This window comes from Hippocampus zosterae, chromosome 8 (assembly GCF_025434085.1).
Source record: "Hippocampus zosterae strain Florida chromosome 8, ASM2543408v3, whole genome shotgun sequence".
Classification (NCBI taxonomy): domain Eukaryota; kingdom Metazoa; phylum Chordata; class Actinopteri; order Syngnathiformes; family Syngnathidae; genus Hippocampus; species Hippocampus zosterae.
The window spans coordinates 23,653,117-23,674,152 of record NC_067458.1 but is presented as its reverse complement, the minus strand read 5'-3'; the positions used below and the strand labels follow the sequence as shown (position 1 = coordinate 23,674,152).

The 21,036-nt window shown below is 42.6% G+C and overlaps 2 protein-coding genes and 1 long non-coding RNA gene across 5 annotated transcripts in view; 1 reads left to right on the top strand and 2 right to left on the bottom strand.

The window, feature by feature from the left end:
* The window catches only part of LOC127605961 (uncharacterized), a 313,508-nt gene that overhangs the window by 40,143 nt on the left and 252,329 nt on the right, over positions 1 to 21,036 (bottom strand). The window lies entirely within an intron of this gene.
* Positions 39 to 3,794, bottom strand: cltrn (collectrin, amino acid transport regulator). The gene is made up of 6 exons (XM_052073884.1): positions 3,405 to 3,794; positions 2,459 to 2,517; positions 2,240 to 2,325; positions 1,454 to 1,570; positions 1,071 to 1,265; positions 39 to 787 (listed from the first exon to the last, which is right to left on the bottom strand). The coding sequence occupies exons 1-6, from the start codon at positions 3,469 to 3,471 to the stop codon at positions 631 to 633; spliced, it is 681 nt and encodes a 226-aa protein (XP_051929844.1). The 5' UTR covers positions 3,472 to 3,794; the 3' UTR covers positions 39 to 630.
* On the top strand, positions 5,102 to 20,172 carry reps2 (RALBP1 associated Eps domain containing 2). 3 transcript variants are annotated; one of them, XM_052073871.1, is made up of 18 exons: positions 5,102 to 5,490; positions 7,012 to 7,135; positions 8,126 to 8,241; positions 8,527 to 8,635; positions 8,751 to 8,861; positions 8,946 to 9,009; positions 9,726 to 9,888; positions 10,209 to 10,262; positions 10,747 to 10,822; positions 10,970 to 11,044; positions 11,386 to 11,437; positions 11,541 to 11,680; positions 11,764 to 11,825; positions 12,766 to 12,825; positions 15,486 to 15,572; positions 15,681 to 15,796; positions 17,244 to 17,349; positions 19,247 to 20,172. In XM_052073871.1, the coding sequence occupies exons 1-18, from the start codon at positions 5,287 to 5,289 to the stop codon at positions 19,325 to 19,327; spliced, it is 1,800 nt and encodes a 599-aa protein (XP_051929831.1). In that variant the 5' UTR covers positions 5,102 to 5,286; the 3' UTR covers positions 19,328 to 20,172. The 3 variants fall into 3 exon arrangements, with proteins under 3 accessions (XP_051929831.1, XP_051929829.1, XP_051929830.1); XM_052073869.1 differs by having other exon boundaries at positions 11,365 to 11,437; XM_052073870.1 differs by having other exon boundaries at positions 8,946 to 9,013; positions 9,730 to 9,888; positions 11,365 to 11,437.

Genomic DNA, 21,036 nt, shown 5'->3' with positions numbered 1-21,036 from the left:
GCCAACACAGTATGTGGGCTTTATTGTTTCAATTACAGAATCTTCGTCAAATGTAGATTTATTGTCGTACATGTATCAGCAAATGTATCGAAAAGCATTCAGATTAATTTAGACTTTCACAATGATTTAAAAAAAAAAAAGAAAAGTTGAACAAACGTGAAGGTGGATATGTATACAGTAATCCCTCGTTTATCGCGGGGGTGACGTTCCAAAAAGAATCAGTGATAGGTGAAATCCGTGAAGTAGAGAGCTGTATTTTTTTTTACAGTTATTATACAATACTGAACTACGTATACAATGAAAGCAAAGACCAAAACCTGTTTTCAGGCCCAACCACAAAAAACAAACGTTTTCAACAAATAACTAAGATAGTTTTTAGAAATACTATACTGTAAAATAATATTTTTAATAGTCAGGTTAGACTGTTCACGTCTGTCAGTGCCTTAGCCAATCAGGATGCAGAACGCAATTCACTGTTTAAAAGCATTTAAAAAACTGCACCAAAAAAAAAAATCTGTAAAACAGCAAAGCCGTGGAAAGTAAGATAAGATAAGATATCCAATATTTATTTAAGAGCGAGGGATCACTGTTTATTGTATATGGCATCATGTCGATATTTTCGTCCCGAAATTACATTTGTGTGACTCTCTCGTCGTCGCAGAAGGCGACGTTGGAGATGCCGTTTGGATCCTGTCGCACGCTGCCGTTTTTCAGCGGTTTGGGCGGCGGCGCCTCGACATCGCTACCCTCGTCCTCTGCGACGTCCACCACGTTTTCCTTCTTCTTTCTGAGGGTCAAAAATAACGGGGGGTGGGGGGGGGGGTGACGTGGTCAAAGAATTGACCTGAAATGTTAAATATTTGATGAATTTTAGTGTATCTTATATTTAGAAGCAAATAATTCATAATTGATGTGTAGATTAGGTTGCTTTCTGTTTCATGTGATGTCTATTTTTTTTCTTGTGTCCCATGTTCACGTCTTGGGATTTTATCATAGCAAAAAATATATCGTTTATGGAATTGCCGTCGACCTGGTCCACCTGTGTACAACAAAACGTGCCGGTTACCCACCGCCTCTTCTGCACCGCCGCGGAGACGACGAGGATGACGAATCCTGCCCCCACGGCACCCATAACTACTCCGAAGGCGATGAGCCACGGTGGCGTGGCGGGCAGCTGGGGAGCCGCCAGAGTGGGCACGATGCCCACAAACTCCAGAGTCCGGTCGTTCAGCAGGAAGGCGCTGTTGATGCGCTTCCGAGACTTCCTGACAGGTACAAATACCCTCTCAAAAAATGACACCTGACATCATTTACGTAGCAATGAAAAACAGTAGAATTCTTTTTACAAACCTAATTCTTTTATACAAATATCATCATACTCATCTGACAATATTTGAAATCCACATGTCTCAAATGCTCCTAAAAATCATTTTGACGTAAAAGAGGAAGTCACCTGATTGCCAGTTCCACCTCGCTTCCATCTACCAAGCGGGCGGCGTCGTCCGGCCACGTGACCACGAACCAAAAGGACACTCGCTGCGTCTCGTCACAAACGATGATATTGGCCACTCTGTGGAGATGTTCCATAAACAAATAAAATACAACTCATTGGCTTTTATGGAGCGATAGTCCACATGCTGTTGTTTTTCTGCAACTCGCATGTGCTATTAACAAATGTTAAATGTGAACCGTTTTTTTTCCCCCCCAATGTTTGACTGCAATAAAACTAGTTTTAAAATCATTGTTTCGCTGAAATTTGATGAGAAAAATGAGAAGATTTCCAAATGTGACAATAAATGGCAATTTTAAAACTTTTGTCTTTCAAATCGTCTCGCTCCACTGAAACGAATGGAAATGCGCTTAATTCGTTCCGGCCTCCCGAACAAAAAAAAAAATTGCAATACCTGTACTTTATTTTTTTTCTTTAAATGGCACTCTATAATATTGAACTTCATTGCATTCATATGAGTCTAAAATGGTTATGAGACTACCACAAAGATGCCCATCTAAAGCATTTCCCATGATATGTTAGCATTAAGCTAAGGAAGGCGTTAGCTTGACAGTAAACTGGAAGTGGCATTTAACACCTTGAATCCTTTTTTTTTCTTCTTCTGTACTATCTCTCAAACCGCTGCTTATTGTGAACTAAGTTGAGTTTAATTCATTGTCAGCCTGCAGTGCAGGTCAAAGCATCACTCTACATAAGCGTTGAAATCAACAAAATACTTTTTCCCCTTACTGGAAATCCTGGCCGTCAAAATGATTCCTCATGGCGAAAGCCAGCGTGGCTCGAAAGAGGAACAATTCGTTTTGGCTCCAGGCGTACTGCAACGAGCGACAACAAGAGCACATCAAAAGGCTTTGGAGCAGTCGCCAGATGGGGCCCGGTCGCCATGGCATCAGGGGCCGTTAGCTGGCATTAGCATGTGTAATGACGATGGAGCCAGATAGTACTCACCGCGTTATCTCCCAGAGCTGTTTGGATGCTCAGTCGAACTTTGTAGCCATCCGAAGCGCCTGCCACCATTAAAAATTAAAACGATAAAATTATTTCTGAAGAATTTTGGAGTGTCGTAAGATGAGCTAATATCCTCCAGCGCTGAAACGCTTTGGAATTTGTTGAATAAGCTAAAATTTTCTAAATGATCTTCACTTTTAAAAAATAGAAGCTTTTATTTAAACCAGTCCAAAGTCCGGCCCGGGGGCCAAATCCGGTCCGCGGTCGAATTTCATCCGGCCCTCGGCCCCCGGCCCCCGTCATAAAATCAGTGCCGTCTGGCCCGCAGGTTGGGCGCAATGGAACACGTGTAGACTGGTGAGTGATGTTTCATAGAGTACTGCTTCCCTCTAGTGGCTAAATGAGTAATAGCATTCACTAAATGAGTAATAGCATTTAGACACGAGAGGGCATCACTCACGAGTTAACAAGACATCACTCCGTGTTTATATTGACTGATATGTCATATTTCAAATGAACCAAAAGAAATTCTTAAGATTGTTGAAATTAAAATAAAAATGGAAATGTGAAACAGACTGGCTTACTAAAATTTGTTGAACAATATTGTTGTTCAATGTAAAGAATGTCAGCCAAGGTCGGCCCCCCGACATTTTACCACATAAAATCTGGCCCCCTTGGCAAAAAGTTTGGACACCCCCGAGTTAAACCAATCACCCCTTTTAGATAAATGTAATAATATTTGAACACCTTTTCTGGATTTTGATTTCAAAACTAGTTAATCATCAATGTGTTGCGTGAATGTAAAGCAGTCACGCGTGGTTTTGGCTTCCCCGGTAATGACTACCGCAATGTGTCCCGTGACCAAAAAAAACGACTTTGACACTCGCGTTCAAAACCATTTCTTGTAAGCTAATGTCTCATCAATAAAGATTCTTTTGTTTCCTACCTGGTGTGCAGAGCTGCTGAGCCGACGAAAGCGCCACAGAAAGCAAAAAAATGACCTTTCCCGACATTTTTCTCCCAAGTGAATGTTTGGTCACCCCTGCATTCAAGTTTAATGGTTAAGCCAGGACACACCTGAATTAACCTGCCTGGCCAACGGGGACTCTCCTCCCGTCCGGGGAAACTGTAAAATGGTGGAAAAAGTGTTTGTTCAGGCCTTCGTGTGGGAGAGGCGACCTCCCCTAGCGAAAAAAAAAAAAAACCACCAGCGTTTGAGTCTGTTTACTCAGCGCGGAACAATGTGTGAGCCGTTCAGTGCCAGCCGTGCACGAAATGTTCTGACCTGACGCCGTGTAGTCGAAATAATAAGAATGTGCGTGAAAGCTTACACGCTGTTGTTATACTCTCGTAAACAATCCTTGAGCAAAGGTGAACGACTTTGGCTGTGATAATGCCGTGACAAATCCACAACGCTTGCCAAGTAAGGATACATGCTCAATTTTATGGACGGGAAGAATTTTCCTTTTTGGCGTTCGACGCAGAAGGCTGAATAAGGAACACGCTCGGCGTCCATAAAATCCAAAAGATTATGACGATCGTTGCAATAATTTTGGAGGTTGAAGTAGGCATAAGTAGAGATGTCCATAGAAATGTTGGCGATGATTGGAAGTCGGAAGGGTCCGATATTTAGTAAGTGTTGAGTATTTTGGCCCGACTTCTAACGAACGCAACTCAAACGACCCAGAGATGTTATCGTTTGATCGAATTCAGAAGCTGAGGTTAATTATGTGGCACAAATGAAAATGTCAAAATGAGTACCCAAATGACATAAACAACCAATGTGCTTACTCCTCAGTACACGGTACAGTTTTTATTTCTTCATGTCTTCTTTTTTCTATCAGTGAGGTTGTGCAATTGTGACAACAATAAACTCCTATTTACAAGACCAGATGGAGACGCAGTTAAACTTTGTGATCCCTCGTGACCAGAAACAATAACCATATAAATGAATAGTGCCTGTGCTTTTCTATAAACATTTTACTGAGCTTGGTGACATCCTAAGTGCTGATGTGGGGTGTAGTTTTTTTCCTGGACGCACGATGGCAGTGCTTCTCTACAGCAGACCCCGCCCCCAAATAATTGTTAGCCTACATTTACAACACTGTATTAAACTAAAGCTTCCGACTTTCATTAAATTTCAAAATATATCGTTTTCTTTTGGATTTCCTTCACTTTGCAAGGGAATATATAAATATTTGGAATGTTTGATCTCTAAACAAATATTGTGGTGCCTTGAAACCTTCCAACAGTTCCCGAATCTCTCATTCTTGTGAGGGAAAACAAAGCACAATGTCTCCTTTTAAGTCACTGAGATTTCAAGTGTTGTTAGCCTACATTTTCACTTCACAACGATCCTGCGAACAGGCTATGTTCGTACTTACGACTGTAAAACAAAGGGACAAAAATGCGGGGGGGGGGGGCGTTATTGCCAGGAAGTATTTTTAAATTCACCCATTAAATTATTAATTTAATGGGTGAATTATTAATTTAATGGGTGAATAAAATAAATGACTACCTCTATTTTGCACCTCTTCTGGTGATTTGCGATATTGTTAGCATTTGAGTACAGTATTTAGTCATTTTAGCTCGCTACGTTAGCAGGTAGCACCCTTGAGCATGAATGTTGAATGCATTTCAGTGCTCTACCGCCCCCAGCAGCCGCGGCGTGGCATCGTAGCTTGATGGGAACGTGACCGTCAGCGGGGAGTGAATGATCCGCAGCTGAGGTGAGAACAGTAGCCGGGGTATGAGCATTTATTGGAGTAGGAGCTCTCGGTTGTAGCGCAGCCTTGGCGGCGGCGGTGGTGGTGGTGAGGAGCGAGCAAATGGAGCAGGAAGGCGGCGGCGGTGGCGCGGTGGCTGCAGCGGTGTGCGCCGGTGGTCTGATCCCGGTGCATGAGCACGAGCAGCGGTACTACTCAGCTCTGCACGGGCTTTGTCAGGCGGATCCCTCCGGGAAGCAGCTGTCCTCATCCAAAGTGGCAGAGCTCTTCAAGGCGTCCCAGCTGCCTGCTGACGTGCTGCACAAGGTGAGTGTGTCGAGGTGGTCGTGTGGGGGTGGCGGGGGGGTCGTGCTGGGGCACACCTTGACGCTACCTTTCCCAACCGCTAGCTGAGGCACAACTTTGGAAATAAGTCACGGCACAACACAAAATATAAAAAAATTGTAAGAAAAATAAACCGTGGTTACAAAGCGTAATTGTTATCTCGTGCAGTAGTTGTCAAACTTTTTACACTAACTAATGTACCACCACCAAAATTAATTCGTAGCACTCTTACTAAAACCATCTTCTTCAACATTAAAGTACAGTAATGTATAAAGCCGAAGTGTTTTCGAAAACCCAAGACATGCATGATGCGTTTGCCTACCACTAGAGGGAGCCTGCCATTTGTACAACTTGTTAGTACCCCACTTTTCAATCGCCGATCGAGCAAAAAAAAAAAAAAAAAATTAATAAATGTGTGTATTAATGGCACTGACGTGAGCCTTTCTTTAATGCTGAAATTTGTAGCACGCTGTTGTTAGCTAGCACATTAGCCATTATGTTTTGCTAAACAAACATTTTACACACAAATCCACTGAATGTTTGAGCGCATGCTATGCTAGGTGACGCTAGGAGCAGCAGTTTTATGAGCTTGTTGCTGTGACTGTTTTTTGCTGAGTTATCAGGAATATAAATAAAGGCAGCTTGAACAGATTTGTGGCTTAATGCCGGTGTGGGTTTTCCGGGGGGTCCGTTACCATCCTATTGTGTCTCTTGGTGTGCAAGAGCAGGAAGCTTGGCACGGAGCTTCTGCGGCTTCCTTCCTTGATTGACAGCAGGCCCTTTGGACCTCGGGCAGGATGCGTGCTGAGTGACTCTTGTACTCGAGATCATTATTTTGGAAATGCGGCTTTTCTGACTCCGATTTTCCATTAAAAAGAGGTAGTGCGCTATCTAATGTGTTTTTCAAGTCTGGAGGCGATTCTCAATTGGCATTTGTTTTATTTGTGCTTTGTTGGGAATGTACTTCAGACGCTTCACCTCTTCACGACATCCGGTTATCTTTTGTGTTTTTTTGCTTCTGTTTTCAGTCGTGTTGTGCAAGCGTTTTGCCAAATTCTTATTTTATAACCTGTAGGTCCCAAGAAAATGATTGTTAAGATTTAAATCCAGTCACAGAGTCTTTTGTTGAAAAAATCTCAATCGCATTCCTGTTGAGCGGATGAACTTTATTAACCTTTCACAAGTCCATATAATGAGGTTATTGTTGCTAGCAGCCCGACAGCGGAGAGGCCGGCATTTGAACAGGGGTGTGTAGACTTTTTATGCGCCACTGTAGTCCTTTTCCGTCGCCCTCTCTTTGCTGTTCATCTTAAAACTCATTTTGACTCGGCCTGAGACTTGCGTTTAACTGTTTTTGTGCTTCCTACTGTCTTCATTGTTAATTCATTGTTGTTGTATGAATTATTTTTGCTCCGTGTACATCACTTTGTATACAGTTGAGGGACTGTCACTCCCAATTTCGCCATCGGCTTTGAATTTTTTTTTCCCCCGTCCTCTCTCCAGGTGACAGAAATGTGCGGAGCAAAGAGCCTGGGCTACTTTGGCACTGCTGAGTTCTACGTGGCTCTCAAGCTGCTCGCCGCCGCCCAGGCCGGCCTGCCCGTCCGCCTGCAGAGCACATCGGCCAGTAAGTCTCCAGAGAAGATCAAGAGATTATTTTCAACCTGACGGGATTGCGGTGTAATCCGGAGGCGACACAGGTCATGCGTGGGAAGAGCTCGCCGTCAGCGATCGGTTCACATCTTTTGCTCACTCAACACTTAAACGTGGCATTTATGTCATTTTAAGCGATGCATGGTTAAAAATAAATATGTAATATAAATAATGTTGGTGGGGCGGCCCGGTAGTCCAGTGGTTAGCACGTCGGCTTCACAGTGCAGAGGTACCGGGTTCGATTCCAGCTCCGGCCTCCCTGTGTGGAGTTTGCATGTGCTTCCCGGGCCTGCGTGGGTTTTCTCCGGGTACTCCGGTTTCCTCCCACATTCCAAAAATATGCGTGGCAGGCTGATTGAACACTCTAAATTGTCCCTAGGTGTGAGTGTGAGCGTGGATGGTTGTTCGTCTCTGTGTGCCCTGTGATTGGCTGGCAACCAATTGAGGGTGCCCCCCGCCGACTACCCGAAGACAGCTGGGATAGGCTCCAGCACCCCCCTGATTGTGGCCCTAGTGAGGATCAAGCGGCTTGGAAGATGAATGAATGAATGAAAATAATGTTGGTGGGCAAGTCACTGTGGAGCACCCTTTCGCATACGGTACTCGATGTTTTGGGAAGTGCGTGGCATTGTGGGATGTGGCGGCCATTTTGGGTCAGCGGTTTCCATGGTGAACGTTCGTAAACAAGGACGAGTGCGTCGCGTAGCGTGAAAGATGACGTTCAAATGCAGGGAGCTTCACGTTCTTTTTACGCGTCTTTAGGCGCACCCATGTTTAACATATTTTTTTTTTAAATCTATAACTGTTACAAAAGTACACATGGTAGATCTCTCCAAACCAAACTGTACAGCAAGATCACAGAATCAAAGGCCGTTCATGTTTAGCTGTTACTTCTTTGTCTTTATTTTTTCTTTCTTTCAACTGTACTACGATGAGGCCTCCTAACAACACGTCTCGATTGCAGATCTACCTCTGCCCAGATTTGCCGGGATCACGACGGAGCCAGAGATGAGATACGTCGCCAACACGCCCGGCGGCATCGAGGCCCGGTGCGACAGGAGCCGATGTTTGGAGCAGAAGGTAATCTGGATTTCCCGCCGCATGTCCTCGTGCTCAATTCTCATTTAATATTCTTTCTTGTCAACCATATCGGATTTCACACATTTGCTTTTAGCTTTGCGTAGCCATCCACAGAGCGGTGTTGTTTGTCATGCCGCTCCCGGCAAGTCAGCCAATCGTGGGGCAAGTCTGAAAAGACGTTTAAAAACGTCTTTGGGAGTGAATTGAGAAAACTGTCTTGAATGCTCGTTTTTGTCATCATTTTTAGTTCACGTCCGCAATGTGTTTCGTCTCCCGTTTCGAAAGGAGCCGCCACCGGCGCTGCCCGGCAGCTCGCCGCCTTGCTCCCCGCTGGCGTACCACGCCCACCAGTACACCACGCCAAAGGAAAGACAGACGGCCGAATCGCACATGGGTATGCCGTAGTTCTCGGAAACGGCTCGAGCTGTGAGTCCGGAATATTCTGGGGGGGGGGTTTAGCCTCCCGATTTGGACGCTGCGCCGAATCGCTCAATTAATGTCAACTGTAGAGAAGGGGGAGTGTGACGATGACGACCCCTGGAGGATCACAGAAGAACAGCGGGAATATTACACCAATCAGTTTAAAAGTCTGCAGCCTGACCTGGGGGCTCTAATTCTCGGTATTAACGACACCCCCCAACCCCAAATGTACTTTTTACATATTATCCATACAATATTCACTTAAACGCAACCTTATTTTCCAGGTGCTGTTGCAAAGAACTTCTTCACAAAGTCCAAACTTCCCATACCGGAACTGTCACACATTTGGCAAGTGATACTTTTTACTCTATTTATTTATTCTATTGAGTGAAATTCAGTTTGAGACAAGTTTTAATTTAAAAACGTGGTAAATTATTTGGACTAAAACAGGGAGGCTTTTGGAAGCTAAACATAGTACACTGTGCCGCATGCTAACACGCTAAAATACATTTAGCTTGTGTTCCTTGATCACAATAAAATTGACTAAAAGAGATTAGGGACATGACATCATCTCATTACCGACACATTTTTTTTTTGTGCCACATCGTAGTACAACTCGTGACAAAATATGTGAAGTTGTCAGTCACACAGGACTTGCCGCTAAGTTAGCCGAGACTGCTGAGATCACTATAATTTTCTCAACTATGTTTTGTTTTTCTTTTCCACTGAGTCTTAGATGCTTATGCTTATGACAGCGACTTTTAAACTGAGGCATCTTTTGGGTCACATTTTGGGCAATGTGACTTGGAATTGTATTGTTGGATAGTTTGAGCTCAGTTTATTAGCATGTTTTGTCTAAAGCAGTGATTCTCAAAGTGAGGGCTCCCCCTAGTGGTCTTCTAAGAAATCTTTGCCGCAGTACTGATGAATTGTATAATTTTTTAAAACTCAGTGTTTCTTTTATGGTTCTTTTTCCTCATTGAAAAAAAAAAGATTCAGTTCCAGTTAAGATTTACGTCTTGTTTACAGTTTCTCAACCTTTTTCGAACTGTCGTTTCTCTCAGGGAGCTGAGCGATGTGGACCGTGATGGCGCTTTAACCTTCCCGGAGTTCTGCGCCGCCTTCCACTTGATTGTGGCCCGCAAGAACGGCTATCCTCTTCCCGAAAGCCTTCCCGTCGGCCTACATCCCAAATTCGGACCCCCAGATGAGGACGGCCCCCCTCAAGTATGTGAACAAAAGTTTCATGCCATTCCCATTTGAATATAACGATGTGTAGTTAACACAACACATAGCTTTGCTTCAAATATGTTCGTTTAGCTTAATGCTAACAAAGCATGCAAAATGCTATGGACAGGCTCATGCTCAGCATCTGTGTGGCGGTGTGAACTCTTCAAGGATGGATATTCAAACACAAATGGTGGAGATATGCATGAGTAGAGATATTTTAACCCTACTCACAGGCATATATTCTTTATCCTCTGTGAAGAAAATCACGTCATAGAGATATGGTTTAAACTCACCATTTTATTTTATTTTGTCCTCAGCGTGCGGAGCTTCTGATCGTCTTTGACGATGGCGCAACAGGAGTTCGTAAGAAGGTATACCCCCATGCACCACATGTCCTTGAATGTGCTGCGTCTCATTGATGCCTGCAGGGGGCGCCATTTACATTAATATCGACTCACTCCCATTGACCGTTGTGTCTCTTTGGAAAGATTCTCAGTGTGATAGGTGGTACGAAATTTTGCATGTTTTTTTTTTTTGACCATCAAATTTCAAACGTTGAGGTTTCATTTATTTATTCATTTATTTATTTTGTCACGGCACGCTCCCTCTAGTGGTATGCGAACAATGACGCATTAAAAAAATCTGCAGTACAGAAACTAAAGATAATACTAACACTAATAAAAACCAATGTAAACTTTTTTAGATAAAAAAAACAACATCTAAATTCATTTTAAAAAATGTGCCTCTAAAATGTAGTTCAAACTAACTGCATATCGAAAACAAAAAGTCTAAAGGAAATCAAATCTAATGATAATGACAACTACTAATTTGTGATGACTGTCATGTCGGTTGTAGGATCAGAGCACCAAGCTCCCAACAAGTGTGGCTGGGACCAAACAAGATTGCAAAGAAGAAGCCTTCAAAAAACAAGGTTTGTTCCAAGAATTATTCATTTGAAAAATAAGAGCTAAAGCCCTCCCCCGGAAAGAAAAATCGCTGGATGACCAACGGCGATTCATTTTGCACCGTCGGGCTTTCATCTTGCCTGATGATTTTGCTAATCGTTGTCATCCTGCAGAATGCAATTTCAGGGGCGTCGAGACATTAAAAGAAGGAGCCACTCTGCAATTGGCCACCTTTTCCCACAGGCCAGGTAATGGCAAAGAAACGATTCATTATGAATAATTAAAACAAAAAAAATCAATCAATCAAAATCAATCTAATCAACCACAACATCACATACAGAGCTAATATTTTTTAATATATTTTGTAATATATTTTTGGATGGATTATTATTATTAAATATCATATTAATATTCATATTAATCATATTAATATACATATCAATATTCATAATATTCATATTAATTTAAAAATCATATTAAATGGATTTAAAAAATCATCAAAGTTGACATAATTCATAAAATGTGATGAGATGATGAGGACGTTTTTGTTGTTGTTGTGCTCTGAAAGCAAACGTGCTCCTCCCGACAGCGCCATCCTCTCAGGACCTCGATCCGCAAAGCAACGCGAAAACCCGACCAAGGTTTGGATGGGCGTCGGGGGTGGGGGGGGGGGGGGGGAATGTCAGGCGAACGGGCTGAGCTGCGGCGCCTGCTTCACTTGTGGTACGTCTGTCCCTTTGCCAGGTCCTACTCCAGCACTTTCATTGACACCGCCACGAGGAAGGCAGAGGAGCCTCCCGCGCCGCCGCCTCGACCCCAGAAGAAAAGCCACTCCAGAGCCTCCTCCTTGGACCTCAACAAGCTTTTCCAGCAGGGGGCGCCAGGTGCCTTTCATTCAATGCCACAACTGACCGATGATGACACTACTGGTGGTACTGAGCGTGATTGTTTTTTGTGGGTTTTGAAGGGGCGAAGAGTGGATGGTTGCTCCCTCCTCCAGCGCTACCTCCGAGACCGTCCGCCTCGCAGGTTTGATTTGACCCTTTTGAAATAATCAAGATGCGGCGGTACCCTGACTTAGAAGTTGTAAAAAACAAAAAAAATAGTTAATCTGGAGCCCTGAGTATCTATCTATCTATCTATCTATCTATCTATCTATCTATCTATCTATCTATCTATCTATCTATCTATCTATCTATCTATCTATCTATCTATCTATCTATCTATCTATCTATCTATCTATCTATCTATCTATCTATCTATCTATCTATCTATCTATCTATCTATCTATCTATCTATCTATCTATCTATCTATCTATCTATCTATCTATCTATCTATCTATCTATCTATCTATCTATCTATCTATCTATCTATCTATCTATCTATCTATCTATCTATCTATCTATCTATCTATCTATCTATCTATCTATCTATCTATCTATCTATCTATCTATCTATCTATCTATCTATCTATCTATCTATCTATCTATCTATCTATCTATCTATCTATCTATCTATCTATCTATCTATCTATCTATCTATCTATCTATCTATCTGTTCTCTGTCTGTATGAATGTGTTGCTTCACCATCAGTGTTCCAATGTGTGTGTGTGTGTGTATATATATATATATATATTTTTTTTTAAGGTTTATAACTAACGAGATATTGATTCTAGTTTCATTAGTCTGTCTGGCATTTCACGTTGCGTTAGCATTAAGCTAGCAGACTTTTGTGAGTCTTGGTGAAACACACAAGTCACTCACGTTGTTTAATGATTTATAAGAGACTTCAACTGGAAGTGGCAATTGAACAAGCTTCAGTTTCCCTCAAATATTGGTTGAATTCCAAATTATAAGAGAACGGAAGTGTTTGGTGTTTCCACCGTGTGTGATTTTTTTTTTTTTTCGTTTGATGTTTCTGTTATCGCCTCGCAATGCCTGTTGCGTTTTGTCTCTTTGTCGTCTCAGGTTCCTCCGACCCAAGTACAGCAGCCCAACTTTGCAGACTTCAGTCGCTTCAGAAAAGAGGTGAGCGGACATCAGAGGTCTCGCAAAGGCGCCCATCCAAGCCATATTGTCAGCTCATTCATAATAATAATTCGGGAAGTACTCCTCGCCAGTAGTTGGCGCTATAACAGCTCGGCCAATCATCAACCGCGTCAGAGAGAAAGTTTTTTTTTGTTCGATATTTCTTTGGTCCTTGTGTGAAATGTCATTTCAAACATCAAAAGTGCTCGCGGAATTGGAACTTTGTATGGGCGAGTACCCAAAGAGTGAATACAGGCATCCCATCAATTTATTTTTGTGTAATAACAAAAAAGTACGTATGAAAATTTTCCAGACACATAACAAAAAAAATTCAACCAAACAGCTTTTCACTTTTTTTTCCTCTCGTGTATTTTTCCTTCATAGCGTTGACAGGTTCCTCGGAGAAGACATGATTGATTGTCCGTCTCTGTTTTTTATCCCTCTCGTGGCACGTGGCGCTTTCCCGCTTTCCCGCTCTGCAGCCCGGCAGGCCTCGAAGCCTGCGGGACAAAATCTCTCCGACTCATATATGAAGTCACTGGACTCTTGTGCAATCCGATCTGGCATCACAGAGTCTATTAGCGCTAAGGCTACTGCTTCGCCGACCCTTTTTATTCCTCTTCATTTAAAAACCCAGCAGGGTGGACTGTCCCGAATGGGCTAATAGCTTGTGTGAGTGTGTGTGTGTGTGTGTGTTGAACTAAAATCAACAGACATTGAAAGCGGCCCCTCAGAGAATGGCAGTGGAGCATTATAGATGTTAAAAATAGTCCCCCCCCCACCCCTCTCTCCTCCCCCACGCAAAATCTGTCGGATTTGCGAGCAGAGACATCCAAGGTACCAAACTGCACAACGTCAAAAAGTCAAACCAACTCAAGGTCTCGTTAGGAGTCGTTGAGTCTTAGCTGCGAAACGGAGGTCAATGGACACGAATGCTAGCTTTCATTTTCTAAAAAAAAAAATTTCATTTGCTGAATTTCACGTGGCTCTAAAATGCTGTCGCGTATATTTATGACGTCACGAATAATGTGTGTTGATTTATTAGCAGTAATGAAAACTAGGTTTGTTCCCTCCCCCAAAAAAAATTTAAGAGAAAAAAAGAATTGTGTAATACAGGAGAAGAAATTTTGTAGAATTTTTTAAAATTCAAGCATAAAAATTAAAATTAAGTCGATTCTTTCAAGACCCCGCCCCAACCCGGAAAAAAAAAAACTTTTGCATGGGGTCTTGGGTGCTCCTAATTTTGACTGCTCTTCCAGGACTGACCAAATATTTTGTTCTCTTGACAAATGAAGTACTGTACCGACCAAACGGAAGAGTCGATCCTTCTTTCAACCGAAGTAAAACAAGTTTGCTTCTCGCTTTTTCGCTTTTTAAGTAATCAGCAGAAGAAAGAACGGGGGTTGGTTTCAACCAAAACCATCCATTTCTGACCACCAAGCGGATAAATGAGAGACTTGTTTACATGTCAGAAAGTAGCGCATCTTTGAATAATAGTAACAGATTTGCCACTCTTCATCTTCTACTCAAAAGCTGTGCTGATTCCAAAGTGAGTTTACGCTTTACCGCCCGGACTTCAACGCAGCCTTTCCAGTGTTGCTGGATCCGGCGGTGCAGCCAATGGCAGCTCCGTCTATTCCTCAAGTTCCCTTTTTTTTTTTTTTTAATCCCCCCCCCCCCCCCCCCGCTTGTACAGTGAACCGCAGCGCCATGAGCCCTGTTTAAGCAATCAGAATGACTGAGAAGCGCTTGAAGCGTGACGCCCCACTGAGGTCAGTTAACTCCTCAACACGAGCGTCTTCAATCCACCCAATCCCCCCTCCCCGACGAGAAGGAAACGGAGCCCACTTGAGCTCGCCAGAACTAATCTCGCGATCGCTGATAAGAAATTCACACGTAGGGGCGAGCGGAAGTCTTTCACGGGCTCGTCGGTTGAGAATAAAGAGCTTAAAAGGGTGCCTATCGGGGACCTTTTTTTTCATCCTGTTCAGAATGACGCTGGGAGGTCTTCATCCGAAAAGATCTTCCCTAACTGATCTGTCGTCCATTTTCGAAAGCGCCCGTCCTCATTAAGGTTTGCGGATGAGCTGGCGTCGACTCCCGGCTGAGTTTGTCCGAGGGCCATGACATCACACAAACTTTATGAATATGAAAATGTCATCTATGTCATTCAACCAAATTCTTAAACATTCATTCATTCATTCATCTTCCGAGCCGCTTGATCGTCACTAGGGTCGCGGGGGGTGCTGGAGCCTATCCCAGCTGTCTTGGGGCAGTAGGCGGGGGACACCCTGAATCGGTGGCCAGCCAATTGCAGGGCACACAGAAACGAACAACCATTCGCACTCACACTCACACCTAGGGACAATTTCGAGTGTTCAATCAGCCTGCCACGCATGTTTTTGGAATGTGGGAGGAAACCGGAGCACCCGGAGAAAAGCCACGCAGGCCCGGGGAGAACATGCAAACTCCACACAGGGAGGCCGGAGCTGGAATCGAACCCGGTACCTCTGCACTGTGAAGCTGACGTGCTAACCACTGGACTACCGGGCTGCCCATTCTTAAACATTTCCTGGATTATTTTTATTTTATTTTATTTTATTTTATTTTATTTTATTTTATTTTATTTTATTTTATTTTATTGGGATTGTGTTTTGCAGGAGCAGAGCAGTGTGAAACCAGAAGAACGCTGCCTATACTTTCGATATAACCAAAGTATTGAAGACTTGTCCAATGCTTCCCAACAGGTTGAAAAAGATGTCATAGCTCTACTTTGCGTCATGTGATTTTATTTATTATTATTATGTTTTATTTTTAATTCTCACCGCGACATGTCTTGTGTGCCTTTTTTGCAGGAGCTAAATCGCAATCAAGCCCCGCAAAAGCCGGCCCGAAGGAAGTTCCGACCTGACAGCCAGAATGCGGAGTGCTCGGCGCCACCGACGGGTTCTTTTCTAAAATCCGCTCAAAAGTTAGTCAATAACTTATTTCATGCATCAATATCCCCGCGCAAAAGCGGCACAGAAGAGGGGAAATATGTGCCTGGCTGTGATCGGTGACTTTACTACTTTAAACAGACAAAAAGCTGATGAAAATATTTGAAAAAAAATCGTTTTGAAACATCGTCAAAGGTTTGGCCAAAAATTACTGTCGCCAAATTCACTTTAAAATGAATAAAAATCTGAAGAGGCAAAAAAAAAAAACCAACAAAAAAAAACAGAAGAAACTTTGACAAAAACAGATGAAAATCTGATAACTTGGAAATACTGTCAAAAATATTTTTAAAATGTCAATAAAATGATAAAAAATCAGACAACAGACACGCAAAAAAAAAACTAACAAAAAAAAACAGAAGAAACTTTGACAAAAACATGAAAATCTGATAACTTGAAATACTGTCAAAAATATTTTTAAAATGTCAATAAATCAATAAAAAATCAGACAAAAGACAGGCAAAAAAACCCAACAAAAAAAACAGAAGAAACTTTGACAAAAACAGATGAAAATCTGATAACTTGAAATACTGTCAAAAATATTTTTAAAATGTCAATAAATCAATAAAAAATCAGACAACAGACAGGCAAAAAAACCCCAACAAAACAAAATCAGAAGAAACTTTGACAAAAACAGATGAAAGTCTGATAACTTGAAATACTGTCAAAAATATTTTTAAAATGTCAATAAATCAATAAAAAATCTGACAACAGACAGGCAAAAAAAAACCAACAAAAAAAAACTGAAGAAACTTTGACAAAAACAGATGAAAATCTGATAACTTGAAATACTGTCAAAAATATTTTTAAAATGTCAATAAATCAATAAAAAATCAGACAACGGACAAGCAAAAAAAAAATCAATATTCTCTCAAAAACAGGATTTTTTTTTTTTTAAATCAGACATGCAAATATTTGTTGAGATTATACGTCATGGACATCGGGCCGAAACGTCTTGTCACAAATTTTGTGTTTTTTTTTTTTCCCCACATATCTACGCGGGTGTTATTTTATTTATTGTTCAAATTATTGAGCAATGGAATGCTTTGAAAATGGCTTGCTTTGTTTTTACGGTGGTGGAACAAACTTGCCCTTTTCTGGGGTCTCCTGATTTTGATGATCAGTGGATTTCGCTTTTCCGGGCCCTCTCCAAAATTATTGCAACATATGCGCTCGTGTCTCCAGACGGCTCATTGAAAATTCCGCATCCGCCACTTGTCTCGGCGTCAACACGCGACTTTGACTTTATTTATTATCTTAAGGCCTCAACCCGCTAGAAAACGGCTGCTCACAAACAAACGCAGATTGCAGAGGGTTTTTTTGGGGGGCGGGGGGGGGGGGGGGGGGGACATGGCTTTATTTGCACATCTCGCTTTGTTGTTTGGACCCGGACGAAGCTGAGTGAAGTCTGTCTGTCTGTCACAGAACGCCATCCAGGCAGAAGAAGGAGATCCATATGGCAATCCGTAAAAACAAGGAAACCAACGCCGTGTTGACACGACTCAACAGCGAACTCCAGCAGCAGCTCAAGGTAGGTTCACATTTTTCATCCAGGCGTCATGCCGCTTCGCGTGGGGAGGATAAAAAAGGAAAAACACGCCAATCGTGGTTCAGGATTGATCATGACTCGGGTCAACTCTGCCGACCTGACGGCCAATCTTTTCTTCCCAAGCACGGCCGTGCGATTTTTCACATTTTAACGTTGTTCCACAACACTTCTCGGCCAAACGCGAGAAAGTCCGTCCAACGCTTCGCCGAGTCGGCGCCACTCATAAGGCGCTCGTCGGCGCCTGAGGTCGACGCGGGTCCACGACGGCAATCAATTTAGCGCATAAAGTACCTCAAAGTGATACTTGAGTATCTTTACAGGAAATCACTCAAGTAGAAGGAAAGTTACCTCGTGACTTACTCAAAAGTGCGATTGAAATGATTCGTTGAATCATTTAAGACGACGTCAAATCTCTAGTTGAAAAGACGTGTCGTGATTTCTTCATTGTCGGCGCGGATTCACGTGCCGCCACGTTTCAAAATGAGTTGTCGCGATGAGTGGGCAGCCAGGTGGAAAGAACATCCGAGAATTTGATGTCCACGCTAATAAATGTATAATAAATGTATAAATTTATAATAAATGTATAAATTTATAATAAATGTATAAATTTATAATAAATGTATAAATTTAAAATAAATTTATAATAAATGTATAAATTTATAATAAATGTATAAATTTTAAATAAATTTATAATACATGTATAAATTTATAATACATTTTTTACGTTAGTTAGTTAGCTAATGTACTTACACAGTAATCTCTTGTTTATCACGCGCAGGGATGAGGTGTGAGGGGGTAGGGGGGGGGCTACATTCCCAAAAGAACGGTAAGTGAAATTTCTGATAACAAAAAATAAACAAAAAAATCGGATTTAATTCAGTGGTGTGGTCAAATGTTGTCCAGTTAGCTAAGTTAGCTAGCACGTGTTAGCCCTCGCCATCCAATAAAAACTTTTTTATTTTAAATGTGCGTATCTTTTTTATCGTATCCTCTTTACCGAAATCTCCCAAAAATACGTTTGAAGCGCTAGCAATTTTTGCGCCATTTTACCGTCGCGATTTTAATTTTGTCCTAACAAAGACGTTTACGAAAACATGTCATCAAGACAATAATTTTTATTTCGGAAATGTGCCAGAGTGAAAGTAGAAATTGCCAAAAGTATTTTAATCAAGTCAAGTAGAGATACTTAAAATGTGATCAAAGTAAAATTAGTCACTGAGTATTCCATTCCAAGATTGCAGTTTATCTGTACGCCCGTGTCCTCGGTACACCTGTCCACGCGCCCGCCATTCCTTCTTGTAAACGATCCAGCGGTGAAAGCCTCGACGCTCTCGCGAAACGTCCGATAGGACGGCGGCAACGGCGAAAGGAATGACAGTCATGAGGTCACATCTCCCGCGGGCCCGATTCTGCGGCGTTCCGCAAGGCTTGTTTTGGAATTTGAGAGAATAGCAAGTGCTGCGCGTCTTTATTTAGAGAGCGAGCCCGGTGGGAATGCCACACCGGCCCGCCGGCATTCTCAACTGTCCGCTTGAAAATACGAGACGGCTCATGTCCCGAATGCAACGAATAGCGGATTGGAAATGAGAGAGCTGCGGGTGAAGGCTTTTTGCCAAGGCTTTGTCACCTGTTAGAAGCAGGGTTGAGTAGAAGGGGGGGTCCAAAATACGGGTCAGGGGCCGCTTGCACACTTTTATTATTATTATTTTTTTAATTGGCTCATCACATGAGCTACGAATACACAGCGAAACATGCCTCACATCAAGAAAAGATGTTGAAGGATAGGCCACAAAAATCAATAAGGCATCACAGAGGGCAGGTGGGCGTGTCTTATCGCCAACGCAGAGGTCATGTGATCCCTCCCTCCTTTTGGCCGCAGGTGGTTCGCCACCAGAGGGTCACCTTGGAGACCCAGCTGGACCAACTTCGTCCCGTGGCCTCCACGTCAGCCGGCAGCTAGTCGGGGAAACCCAAAGATGTGACGAATGTACCAAGTGACGGAAATCGTATAAAAAATATATTTGCACAAGTCGTACGGTTCGATTTCGGTCCTGAGAGCCTGATCGCAAATTGAAGTCCTGAGTTACATTTTTTTGTGTTTTGTTCCGAATTTCGTCGCTTCGGATTTCGTATTCGAGTCTTCACGAAAATCAACAAGTAATTGACGCCCACCCCAAAAGGCTTGTAATAGCGTTCAGGTGCCACTTGATGGCAGCAAAGCACTTTTGTTCATTATAGGCGCGCCAATGGCCTGATTACAAGAACCTCCGATGGACATGTTTAGTCAGAAAAACAAACAAAAAGCACATTTCTCAATTTTTTCTCAACGACAACAAAATATGTACATGTATATATATATATACATATATATATATATGCACAATAGCGAAAATAGTTTTTCAGTTAGCGCACTATTTTATCGAAGGCCAATGTTAAACTGTTCAATTTTTACATTTCATTCAGCTCCACTTCATGTCAAACGTCCTTTTTGTTTTTATCGACTCATACACGATTATTTCCTGTTTATCCGCCAAACCGCGAAATGCCACGAAGACGACAAAATGTCGCAAACCAGCACTCGACTCCGAAGTCATGACCGCAGACGTGCTATGCAAAGATCAGGTGCCGCTTTGGACTTTTTCTTATTGTTTCTTCTCACATCGGTTGCGTGTAGAAACGACGGAATGCTTGGGCTGCGTGCTCGTGATGTCACGATGACGTCATGGTGATGTCATAGCCACTCTTGTAATTTGTATTGAACTGAAGACTGGAATCAAAGTGATTAATAAAGTTGCTTATTTTTCACACTTGTCCCTTTGCGACCTTTGTGATGATAAAGCGGATCAAAAAAATGGATGGATGTTTTTTTTTTTATGCTATATAACTTAAAATATGGTGGTCCAGTGGTTAGCACGTCGGCTTCACAGTGCAGAGGTACCGGGTTCGATTCCACCCTGTGTGGAGTTTGCATGTTATCCCGGGCCTGCGTGGCTTTTCTCCGGGTGCTCCGGTTTCCTCCCACATTCCAAAAAAACATGCATGGCAGGCTGATTGAACACTCTAAATTGTCCCTAGGTGTGAGTGTGAGCGTGGATGGTTGTTCGTCTTTGTGTGCCCTGCGATTGGCTGGCAACCGGTTCAGGGTGTCCCCCGCCTACTGCCCGAAGACAGCTGGGATAGGCTCCAGCACCCCCCGCGACCCTAGTGAGGATCAAGCGGCTTGGAAGATGAATGAATGAATGAATGAACTTAAAATATACTTTTAGTTCAAGGGTGGAAAAAAAAAGTTGCTTTCATCGCAAAAATATTTAGCATCTGTTTTAACATATCAATAGAGAGAGGTGCCAAATAAGTCGACTCTTCCGGAACGGAAGAGAGAACTCTTTTGTTGTTGTTATTCTTCCAGTGAACCGGCTCTGTCCTCGTACAAATGGGAACAGATTCCAAGTTCCTAATGACTTGCCTCAAGTGAGCGCCATGTATTGTTAGCATTCACGCTAACGGGCCTCCGTTGACGGCTCTCGTCAAACAGCTGGCTTGTTTCTCGAAGGGCAATTAGCCAATCCTCCGATGGCTAATTCGGAGAGCAACCGGAGCAAATGTCACAACATGCCGATCCTATCCTGCTATTAGGGCGTAGCGGAGGCACGTGGGATGAAAACAGATGTT

Excerpts from the sequence above, each read along its gene's own strand:
- cltrn (XM_052073884.1), bottom strand. The coding sequence starts at position 3,471 with ATGTCGGGAAAGGTCATTTTTTTGCTTTCTGTGGCGCTTTCGTCGGCT. Across the intron at positions 2,326-2,458 it reads CAGCTCTGGGAGATAACGCG|TACGCCTGGAGCCAAAACGA; the intron begins GTGAGTACTATC and ends CGCTCGTTGCAG. Across the intron at positions 1,571-2,239 it reads TTTGACGGCCAGGATTTCCA|AGTGGCCAATATCATCGTTT; the intron begins GTAAGGGGAAAA and ends ACATCTCCACAG.
- reps2 (XM_052073869.1), top strand. The coding sequence starts at position 5,287 with ATGGAGCAGGAAGGCGGCGGCGGTGGCGCGGTGGCTGCAGCGGTGTGC. Across the intron at positions 11,826-12,765 it reads CGAGACCGTCCGCCTCGCAG|GTTCCTCCGACCCAAGTACA; the intron begins GTTTGATTTGAC and ends TTGTCGTCTCAG. Across the intron at positions 17,350-19,246 it reads AACTCCAGCAGCAGCTCAAG|GTGGTTCGCCACCAGAGGGT; the intron begins GTAGGTTCACAT and ends TTTTGGCCGCAG.